Consider the following 11944-nt stretch of genomic DNA (forward strand, 5'->3'; position numbering starts at 1 on the left):
AGTCAGTAACAGCATACAATTAGATTGCTGAACTTATTACTAGATGAAGCTGTGGGCGATTGATGTTTACATGGACATGGACAAAGCCAAAGTCATGTAAGAAAAATCCAGCAAGAGAAATTAAGTATGACAGCATTGTCTCTATGATGCTCTGTAACTCGTCACCTGGATCTCCCCCCATTACAGTACTCTCAGAGGGAAGTCCCCATACCACATGCTGAAGGAAGCTGGGGCGGGGGGGGGCAGAACAAGCAGCTGGGAGGACTCCTTGTCCTGTTCTTTCGTCTTCCTACATGCTAGCAAAGAGGTGACATCTGACCCAGTCCAACAATACTTATGACCCGTACATTATAAACTCACCATGGGTGTGACTGCACACCAATGGTGGTGCTGAAGTTGACTTCTACGAACTCCCCATGTAACATAATGCAGACACAAGAGGCCATGAGTAACTGCTTCGCAACAGCAGCACACATTTTTAACTTGCCTTAATGTGAGCCAGTCTGAAAGATAAAAAAAAAAATGCTATTCTAATTCAGTTTACTTCTATAATTTTATAATAATACCTCTAGAATTATAACTGGTTTGTGGCGACTTACAGGTAACAACTACTAACTCAATCTACTAGCAAATTAGTATACTGAGCAACACTTCAAAGTAATTACCAGTGGGTATTACAATCCAGGAGGAACAATCGTTTTCTCACGCTTCATCAGATGTTCCATTAGTTACATATCTCCTGCAGAATATCCTGGTGAGCAACAGGGAGGAAGGACCTTTCTGTCCGACCCTTCCTAAACTATGGCACAGCACTGCTTACAGCACAGGCACTGCACTGGCTCCTTACACACCTCCCTGCACACTGCATTGCCAATCACATCATGAAAGCATACACTGCATTACACCCCAGTTCTGTTGTACAGTTTTTCTGGAATGCTTAAGTTGATGTCTCAAAAATGCCACAGACATTATTGTGGACACAAGCTACAATTGATTACCAGAACAAAACACAACTTCAAGTTTAACAACTTCATTCTCCCTCAAGCACACAAGCTGACTTCCCACTAGCCAGGTAGGGCACTTTAACAGACTGACTGGTAGCCTACCTGCTGTTTCTCTGTATTTCCTCTTTGACATGCTTATAGAACAAGCTATGCATGGAAACAAAGCTAAAATAAGTGAAACTGTTCCTCAGGCCAGCTCTTCAACTAACTGCAAAAACTCTTCATCGAAGAGCTACTCTAGGAGAACAGAACTGCAGAAAGAAAAAGAAAACATTTTTATAAGTCCATCTTGAAACCATACCATGTGCTTTAGAATGAAAATAAACCAAGTTCTAGAAAATTATTTGGTTTTCCCTACAGCATTATCAGTGTTGCCACTTACAACCAAGACTTTTACTTCCTTAAAATGATGTTTGCTCTTTTCCTAATATATCACTGTCCGCAGAGCACACAGCTCCATGAAAATACAGGCTTTTGTTCCAAAATGTGAAGAGATGCATCTCCATTCCTCTGGGCACCAGTGGAAACTTTAAAGACAAACTCTACAAATTAAAAGTCAATTCCAATGTAAATTCCCCCCATGCTCCCCTGTGCCTATTGCCCCACAAAATAAACCCCTACCATTTTGTAACCTGGCATTATTTCTAGGTCTGGAACTCCCTCTCCTAACCTGCACTGCACAGTTACGTAGTATGGTATTAGGGTCAAAAATTAGTCACTCCCTCAAAGTGACTATGTTTTAGGAATCAAAAGCTTAATACACCTATTTGCAATTTTTAAAGCTTCTACTAACATAATTCAATTCCAAAAGAACTCCTTAAAAACTCTACCAATTAGACCAGCATAATAAACATTCAGCCACTCGGGATTAACTCTGCTCCTGAGAGCAAAGGCAATTTTATACAACTGTTAAGGATAGAATGTTAGAAATACCACAGTCAAACTGTTCTTGCAAGGGAGTACAAGTCAGCCTTAATATAATTGAGTTGGAATTTGGCCAGAAACTTGGGTTATGACAAATCCAAAGCCAGTCTATCCAACAGTACAATGTGTACTTGTTTATACACTTTGCTGCTGCACCATTTGATGGCAGAAAAAACCACAAGTTTTTAGGCCAGTGCTTAACTTTAAACAAGAAGAGCTGCATTTAAGTAATTTAAAATAAGTCACTTCTAAACTCCACCCCACCCTCATACTGACTGATGCTCACAAAAATGAAGAGATTGTCAGACCTACTCCGTGACTGTACAAAGCAGTGAGTTTTATTATGAAGCAGTTCAAAATAACACCTTAGAATGATATGGAGGTGGAAATTTGAATTCTCTGCTGTCATACTCTCTCACTTGGTTTCTATGCATCCTGAGGCAACTTACTACAAACATCTCAAAAGCCACCAAATGCTAATTTCAAAGATAGCACAGAAAAGGGAAATGATGCAAACACAGGATAAATATAAGCCAGTTGAGGAAAAAAAAAGACCCAGTCAGCACCATTTTCAGTGTACTTTGGAGTTTCACAAATAAAGCACCAATCACATTGCAAAAAGTTACTGCACAGAAGTTGTTTTCTGTAACTGCTCATGCACACGTCTCACAGCAAAGGCAAGATGTGTTACACTCTGAGAAAAACAATCCCATTCTGCCTTGCATTTTCTGTGGAATGTCTCAGAGAACATGCAGTCACTTCCTTGTGAGTCAAAGACCTTGGATGAGTATCAACTGCAACATAACCAATGAGATGCCAAGTGGCAAGTACAAGTTTTGCAAGCTTAAAGATATATCTGTATTTCAAATACCAAGCAAACTCAGCAATGCATTTTAAGGTATTTATGCCTCAAGCAAAACCTGTATTATTTTGTCTCACACAGAGCGTCAGTCAGTTGTTATTTACTCTTTCAGCTGAACCTCTTCCACAATATTTCAGCCTCTTAAGCTTAAGGTACCTCACGCGACCATATCATGTATCAATTAGTCCTACTTAATTAATAAAAGTCCCACATGAAACAGTAACAGAAATGATTTTTAACAGCAACTTATTTTGTGGATCACTTTGAAAGTTAACATGTTTTATCAACTTAGTCCACATGATAGCAATAGCTTCCTGCATTAGTACGTGTGTAAATTCTTGTTTGCTGACATACAATCTTAATGCTAACAAAAAAAAATGCAGCATACCACTGTTTAAAACTCAAAATTACCTCTAGAAAGGTCAAAACAAATTTATTACTGTGATGCAGAGTTTGCAACAAAAGTAATCTTGAGCACAGTAGATTATTCCTGCTGTATCTGAAAAAGGCTTTTAGAAATTCTCATTGATCAAAGTGTCATTTACCAAAGATTATTTCTTATTTAAAATATGGAAGACATGAGTATCTTACATTTGAATAAATATGTAATTATGATCAATAATAAAAACATTGTTTTTCTCATCTACACACTGAAAAGGTTATTCTGCATAGGCTTAAAGCCACCTAAAAATTCCAAAATTACTTAACAGCTGCACCTTCAATACGAGTAAGTGACTAAAGGTGGCATTTTCCGATGCCACCAGAGGTTTTCCAATACACAAGTCAATCGTACCTACCTACTTGAAATTCTATGACTATTTGCCTTTAAAATAAAGGAAGATTACCACATATAGCAGTGGGTTCTGCACGCAGGTAAAGGTCTGTCTATCTGATCAGTAGCCTTCCAAAAGGTATTCAATAAATGCTATAAAACTTACAGTGGCTTCATTGCAAACACTGACAACAAAACCAAGACATTATCCTGCACATACTAAAGCACTGAAAAACTGCCGATTTATTTATTTAGTGTTTCAGGCAGGTTCAAACAATCTTCTACAGACACAAACATCACTGGATTTTCCTACTTGGACATTTTATTTCCTGAAGGATTGCACTAAGGTTAAGATACGCCAAAGTCAATAATCACAGTAAGACAGGGAAAACTTAATTACATTTTATCAATTCTATTACAATAAACAATTGGCTTAAATATACCCTTGTTGAGGTATCTGTCAAATTCCTGATTTATGCCTACCTGGCAGAAGTACTGGTTCCAGTTTTTTAATCCTTGGTTCTGATGCTATATGGTCTTCAGCCTGAAGGTAAAAGAAAAAGATGATTTACTTCAGAATCAGAACTTTACATCCAGACACAAGTCTGATCTGCTTGGGCAACAAAGAAAGTTCTTCTAACTCAGAAAGCTGATCTTAAAAAAACTAGGATCCAATCATAGCAACATTTTTCTGTGAAGGTATTAACATTTTTTTGTGTACATTCAGCTTTTCACCAGAAGAATAATGTATGTAACTGCTAATGTTTAACTGTATAACCTAGGCTATAACCCCCCCCCCTCCGGTCAAATGAAAACCAATTTGGACTGACATTCCAGGGAGACCCAGGTCCTACAACAAGATCTACACTGACGCAGATGCTCCAGTTTGCACAAAACTCTCAACTTTTCATATGCATGACTTTCCGGCACAGGAAAAATCTCCCCAAACCCAAGGCCTAGAACACATACATGCCTTCTTATATCTAATGTCAAACCTTAAAAATAAAAATACTTCTTTAGAAAGACTGGAATCTGCAGTGAATAACCTTAATGCCTATGGTTCCTACATTGAGAGTGATACTGCTATTTCCCATGACAAGGAACATCCAGAAGTATGTTGCATCAACATTTCACTTTTACCAAGAAACTGAAAAAGTAACCGTGAGTCAACATGTCAAACACGCTGCTTAGAAAAGGTTCTGCCTGGTCTCAAATACATCAATTAAAATCATTCTGTCAAGTGCACACACGGACCACACCAAGAAGCCCTGGTAGCTCTATCAGATACTCTTGATGGGATACACACTACATAGAGCATTCTGCTATAGACACTTGATTTTCGTACTCATGCAATCAGCGGTGTTTTAAACGTGAAACCACCGCCGGTGAGAATTCAGCTCTGCGCAACAGGCACGCTCCTGTTCTCTTCCCAAACTACTGCACAGCGCGACCGCGGGTAACGCCGATCCCACCCAAAGGAACGTGAGCACCTGAGGCATTATTCGGAACTTTCCGATATAATCTCACGCTGGCTGGTTTTAACCAGCACAAGAGCTCATTTTGAGTTAGCTCTGCTCCTCGAGCGAAGCCTGGCCCTGTCACCAGCGTTTGCTCACCCAATGTTTGTGTGCGACTTCACCCGCTGCCCGGCTTTTGTCTCCCCGAGCGGCGGAGGGTTCCCGAGGCTACAGGGGCTGGCGTGCCGCCACCAGCCACGGACCCCGAGCCGAGCGCGGAGAAGGTCCGGGCCCAGCGCTGGGCGCACCCTCCGGCCCGAACCGGCCCAGCCGCCGCGCTGGAGGGCAAGCCCCAGCGGAGGCACAGCGCGCAGGGTCAAGGCCAGGGCGGGGAGAGCCGAGCAGGTCAGTAATGGAAGGAAAAGGCTGTTACCTGAGGCAGCGGCAGAAGGTAGGACTTGAAGGTGGGTTTGGGCTGCTTGAGAGAAAACATCGTCGCTGCCGGCGGGGACCCCGGCGGGCGGGGAGGGAGCGGCAGGCCGGGCCGGGCCCAGCAGGCCCCGTCCCGCGGGGGCAGGGTGCCGACGCCCCGCGGCAGCTCAGGGCTGCGCGCTTCCAGTCACACGGCGGCGGCCCCGGCGGAGGCGGCCCCAGCGCACCCTCCTGCCCCCAGGGAGGAGTCAGCCGCCTGGGCTGGCCCGGCCTGCGGCTGCCGCGGCCCCTCATGGGCCCCCCGCGGCTCCCTCCGCCTCCCCGCGAGCGCGCCCGCCCGCGGCCCAGCACCTCTCTACCGCCGGTGGCGGCCGGGAGGCGGCAGCGCCGGCCGGCAGCGAAGTGAGGCGGGGTTTGCCGGGGCGGCCATGTTTGAGGGGGAGCGGCCTCGTGCGGCGGCGCAGAGAGCACAGGGGCCGCGGCCCCGTGTGGCCGGCAGCTCGCGCTTTGTCCGCTTTTAGCGGCTGTTACCGCCAGCACAGCTATTGCCCAGCGGACCCACCGCGGGGGCAGGGAACCGGAGACCTCGCTCGGCCCCGCCGCCCCAAGGGCGGGCCAGGGCCCGGCCCCCAGGCTCGACACCGACAGCGGCGGCGCTCCGGGGTACCGGGACGGGCACTGCAGCGCGGGATGTCTGCAGTCCTGGGCCGCAGGCGGACTGTGAAAGCCCGCTCGGGGTCTGCAGCGGCAGGTCTTCACTGCGCCCGGGGCTGCCGTGCACCAGCTCCGGCATGAACATGCTCCTGCTGCCGAGCGGTGCTGTCACCTGTTACACAAGGCCTGTCACCTTACAGCTGTGCATGGCCACCCTTGTGGTTGTCTAACTACCGCCTGCTGGAGGTGGATGCAGATCCAACATCCCAGTAATTCCCTTTTTCCTTCATCTTTCCAGGCACTCCTGGTTCACTCCCTCGAGCTTCTCTAGAACATGGAAATAAAGCAGCTACCCACCTAAACTACCAAATCGAACACTGCTCTCTCTCTCCTTTAGTGAGGAAGAAACTGACTAACAGCTTATGTCTGTTTAGTGGCCCTTGGCAACCCTAAAGCTCCACACTGCAGATGGGAGTACTGACCACAATGAATGTGGTCTGGCCTCCACTGCAGGAACACCTGTGAGAAACAACAGTTTGGAAGGAAATGCAATTTAATCGAGAGCCCTAAAGTGAGACCGCACAGGTCCACTGCCTGTGAGACCAACAAAAGGGGGGAGAGTCTGGTTCTCCTGCTGGTGGCCACTGCACAAAAGAAATGGGTAAAACCAGCCAGGCCCCTCCAGAGTTTGTGGCCCAGTCTGGTGGTCAAGTATGGTAAGAAGGGCTGCTGGTTTCTGTGCTGGCTGGTGCACGGCAGTGATGGTCCCAGTTATGAGCCAAGCACAGTTCACTGCAAGGCCCATGGTTTAGGGGCAAGAGTTGAAGGCCAGGACCTGCCAAACTAACAGCTAGCATTTGGGTGCTGCAGCCTCAGCTTATTAAAAAGCACAGTTTTGGTCAGCATACTGTCATTTTTCCATAACAGGTCACATGCAAGATAACATCAGTAAAGGCTTTCTACAGCACAGTGGTGTTGTAATATCACCATGACATAAAGATACCAAAGAACTACAAAAGTCCAGAAAAACAACACATTTTTAGGCACAAAATGAAACATGCAGCACCCAGCATCATCTGCAGGGTCAGGATCTTCGCTTACTATCATTAATAGGAAGCACATTACATTGCACTATGGCCCCTGGGATTTTCCTGTGAAGTCAGAGGGTGAATGCTCAATGAAAGAACAGACTTCAGGGCACAATCAGGATTCTCCAACTCAGATGAGATGCCCCATTCACGCCAGCAGGGAGGGAGATTTGAACAGTGAGGAGTGAAACAACCCCCTGGCACCTGCCTAGGTTTAAATATGAGGCCATATGTTTAAAGCTATTCTACAGCCCAGGGGAGAACATGAGCAAACACCTCCATAACAGTGCACTACTCTTGGACTTGCAGGTGGAGAAGATAACAACCCCACTGTGTAGTCTGTTTAAAACCAGTGCCCCTCCTTGCACAAGGGTCCAATCTTACTTGGTGTTGACTGACAGTTCCTGTCCCTTTATCCCGTATTTCCACATACAAGGTTTTTATTTTATGCTGCAGACAACATTATCTAAGTGGCATTATTCAGCCTGGCATTGTCTCAGGCTCAACCCATGCCCATTTTAGACTGCACTGTGCTGCAGCAGCTGCTGGTGGTGTAATGCTGAGTGCCCAGCAGTGCTGTTGAGAGCAAGCCACAGCACCTCTCCTGCTGGTGACTTAGCCCTTTCACAAGGTAAATCCCATGAATGTTTCAGAAGTGAGAAATAGTGCAGGACTTGCCCTCATCATTAAAGTTTTTTTTGTTCATATTCAGGACATTGCTGAAAGGAAATTAAAATCAGAAAAGGGGAAAGAGACGGCAAGGGGGCGAGGAAGGCAGAAACTGCCCAGATCAGCTAGGTTTGAAATTGCATGTAACAAATTTGCCTGAGATATTAAACCTGACAATTACTTGTACTAGATCAGAATACAGGAGTGTTTCTGCATCAGCACAGAGCCTTCTGAGTAGAGGCTGTAAATCCAATTTCGCTCTTCAGGGAATGAGCACAGGATAGCACAAATTATCAGTAAGAACTGCACTGACACATATAAATTGCAGTGCTTGTCCGAAAGGGAACGAACACTATCAAAACTAAGCTCTCAGTGAATATAAAATCACAAGGAACTAGCCACAGGTTGCCACTGGAAGAGTTTTCTGTCAGTGGGAGGAGAAAGCAGAATTGACGTAAATATTCTGGAGGAGCGAATGAATTCTGTCACAACCTGCAGTGGGATACAAGCAAGCAGCACAGACAGGCAGAGCAGGGCAGGCAAGTGGGGCAGGGTAGGCGGGCAGGGCAGGGCAGGCGGGCAGGGCAGGGCAGACAAGGGAAGAGAGCAGGCAGGAGAGGAGGCTAAGGGTGGGGAGTGGTAGGGCCGGCACGATGAGCAGGGAAATCCTTTGGATCCACTGACTCCTTTTTGGCAATGCACCCAACCTCCTGCCCATCTCCAGCCACCCCAGCTTGCCTCACTTGTGCACTGTTTTCAAACAGTTCTGCTAAAGCAGAACATAGAACAATGACTTTGTTCTATGAAAAGTCTTGAAAGAACAGTGGGAACGAAGCAACAAGGGAACAGCCTGCAACGAAGGCAGCTGAATTGGAAAGACTGCAGATGTCTATTTTGATTCTCATTAATTTTAAAAATACAACTTTTTACTCAATGCAGTTTTTTCCTTGCCTTGACATTTATTAGTTGACAAGTTGTTGACAAGTTATTCAGTGATACCTCCCATGTGTTAGACTGACCAGGATCCTTACACTGTCCACTGCCTGGCCCTCCAGAACCTGCTTGGCCTGCTCTCCTGCTGCTATCACCTCCCCACACATGCTGGGGCCTCTTTTTACACACAATGCAGATTGTAACAGTGGAGATAATGATCTGCTGAGCCATGGCGCATAACCTACCATACTGACTGCAGTCAGATCAGGTATCTTCCTAAGAGTTCTGGTATAACCTCAGAAGACAGCTCTGTGGCTGGGGAACCACTGACTTGTGCAAGGCACGAGGACTGGAGTTAAATCAGAACACATTTTCATAATGATCCCTTTTGATCTCTCAGCAAATAAGAGAATAGCTTTCATTAGGCATGTTCAAGAATAGGTTAGACCACCATCTGTCACTGATGCTATCAACATAGCTAAAAGTGCTTCAGTGTAGATGATCTCTTCCAGCCTCGTATTTCTATGGTAACTATATGTTTTCATAGCTTTCTGAAAAATAGTTCAATTAATGGTTTGAACTCCAACACACAAAAGTCATTCATGTCCGATTTCACAGCTATGTGCCCAGAGCACATCAAGTATGTGGCAAGTCTGCAAATCAGGGATTCACCCATGAAAGTCTGTTGTTTCTCACTGAAGGCATTACAGTTCATTTAGCTTTACCTGGACACCTCCCTGCTTGTGCGCTCAATAGTTTGTGCACCCAAGTTGCCTCAGACTGCACTCAGAAATGTGGGACTTCTGAGAAAGCCAGTTTACCTCTTATTGAAGAGAAACATTATGCCTTATATTTATTAAGTAGTTGGAAAGAAAAATGTCTTTCCTGAGTGTCCTTGATGAAAATACAGCAGAAATATTTAAAATGTGGTTATTTACATAAAACAGCAACTACGATAGTCTTGGCCAAAGATTTGAAGAAGTTAAGCTATGCAAAGGTTTTAGTTTTTTTGCGGTATGTCAGAAAAAGCCTCCTTTTCAAGGAGTGGAGGTCATATTCGCTGTGTGGGAATTTAATGATGTTGCCTAAAGGTACTTTTTTTGTTAATCAATATGTAGATATTACTTCTTTAGAGTTATTTGGAGCTATTCATTGGTACAATGTTTCACCTCAGCTTGGGCTATTTTACATAGGTATTCTGACAATGACTTTTAGACTACCAGTGCTCCTAAACCAGAATCCAGTACTTTCTCATGGCCATTTTGAGGGCCATTGGCCTGCTCAGATAATAGCTTGCTGAGCACAGCAGTCCACTTAGTGCAAGAAAAGGGATATGCGTGCATCTACAATCATGCAGGATGAAACACTGTGGCTTCACAGGGATTTGAATGTTGAAGAGACAAAAGAAGAGCAGGCAGAGGAAATTAGACAACTCCTTTTCCATTAACACCAAGGGGAAGGTGGGTACAGGCACTTAATATTTTGGCTGAACAACTGCAAAGAATAATTTGAAGCCTATTATCAAGACATACCTTACATCCATTGTAAGGATACAGGGCATCAACCATAAAGCACCAATTTACCATATCACACTTTGTTTCTGCAGATAAGGCTAAAAGTTGAAAAAAGCAAAATAAGACTGGGGTTTTAAGGAAAACTGTAGTTCTTGTCTCACTTCTCCCAAGGCTTATGCTTTGTCAGCCTGCTGTGTACTGGTTTTTAACTACATAAGCCCCCTAGACCCTGCCACCAGCTGAAATGGGCATTAAATGGCTATTATCAGCCAGGTCCTTAAATCTGTTTTGACTTTCTGTCTGATGCTGGATCCTAATGGGAGATCAAAATCCACAATTAGGCTAAAATACTCAGCTCAGGTGACACAGCAGAGCATGTGGCTGTAGTGAGAGGAAAACACCTGTAGGGGTAACGTAGTCAGGTAGCCTAGAATAGAGCAGTAACAGGCAGCAGGCTTTATGCTGATTTTGTGATACCTCAGGGCTGAGGCTTGTCAGGATTGCTTTGTTTGAACTTGCCTTAATCTGCCTTGAGCTGTCCCTTTGTTTAGCTGTGAAAGCAGTTTTTATAATGACTAGGAAATTCAGGTGTAATTGTAGGATTTGAAGGCCCATAAAGAAAAACAAGATAGAAAGTTGGTAGCAAACATAAAAATGTCCCCAAGAAAAGAAAAATAAGGAAAAAGAAAACAACAACATCATGCTCATCCTAGTGAGGGATTTGGGATGTTGATGGCTGGCAGAACTTCCTCACTACCCCCATTGCAGCCGTTGACCATTAGACCTGGAGTATCAGTGCAAATGTGAGCATAACATTAAAAAAAAGGGGGTAAATAGTAGGAAGTGTGCATAGATTCATTTTACCTTGTTGGGATTTGTTTTTTTTTTCCTGTAGCAGTGTAGCTGTAGTGTCCTCTCGTCTCTCCTCTCTTGTAATTAGATCTAAACTAACAATAATTCATATGTTAGACTGTTAAAATGTTACACTAACAATAAATTCCTGAATTTTACATACAAGATGTGTCTCCTTTTTGCTCATAACAAGCTTTTAAGTGTAATATTAGTTCAACTACAAGTGACTAGAAAGGACAGTGGTAAAGAAGTGCTGTGCTGGTAATGGCACTACTAGAAGGGACACCAGCAATGTGTCCATGTGCTGCTGACACCGTGAAAACTTACCTCCTCCATAGCTAGTGCTCAGCTGCAAACTCGCTTTGTTTCAGTGGGTTCACGACCCACAACTCCCCTAATGGAACAGTCTCGTGGATATTGCAGGTTTAATGAAATAATCCTTGGTCATGCACCTTGCTTATGTTTCTGTTTTCTGCAGGCCTTTCAGATATTTGTGTTATTTTAATTTTTTATTTAGAAGGACAGATAGACATTTTGCCAAAGATGATAGCCAAGCCCAGAACCTCGGAAAGCACCCAAAGAAGCAGTATGGAGAAACCATACTTGGAAGGTTTCAATGGCTACTTTAAGTCATTAATAATATGGAAAATGGACTTTCTTGGTTCTCAAGTATCAAAAGCCAATGTCTAAAATGGAAAGAATGATTATGCAATAGCAAAGGCTTGTAAGAGCAATGTCAGGCTAGTTCCAGAATAATGCAACATAAAAAAAGTGTAACTCATG

At 44.4% G+C, this 11944-nt stretch overlaps 1 protein-coding gene across 2 annotated transcripts in view; it reads right to left on the bottom strand.

Annotated features, from left to right (window-relative positions):
• The window catches only part of MTMR10 (myotubularin related protein 10), a 39799-nt gene extending 29418 nt beyond the window's left edge, over nucleotides 1-10381 (bottom strand). The window contains exons 1-2 of one of the 2 annotated variants that reach the window (XM_057399063.1): nucleotides 10328-10381; nucleotides 4046-4106 (exon numbers count right to left, since the gene is read on the bottom strand). In XM_057399063.1, the coding sequence (XP_057255046.1) occupies nucleotides 4046-4106; nucleotides 10328-10381 (115 nt within the window). Of the gene's footprint in view, nucleotides 1-4045; nucleotides 4107-5452; nucleotides 5611-10327 lie in introns of those variants that run through there. The other variant, XM_057399049.1, reaches the window with a different exon arrangement.
• Nucleotides 10382-11944: the final 1563 nt, after the last annotated feature.

The sequence above is a fragment of the Pezoporus wallicus genome, unplaced genomic scaffold (assembly GCF_028554395.1).
Source record: "Pezoporus wallicus isolate ANWC-B61680 ecotype Strahan unplaced genomic scaffold, APGP_CSIRO_Pwel_v1 contig_3952, whole genome shotgun sequence".
Lineage (NCBI taxonomy): Eukaryota > Metazoa > Chordata > Aves > Psittaciformes > Psittacidae > Pezoporus > Pezoporus wallicus.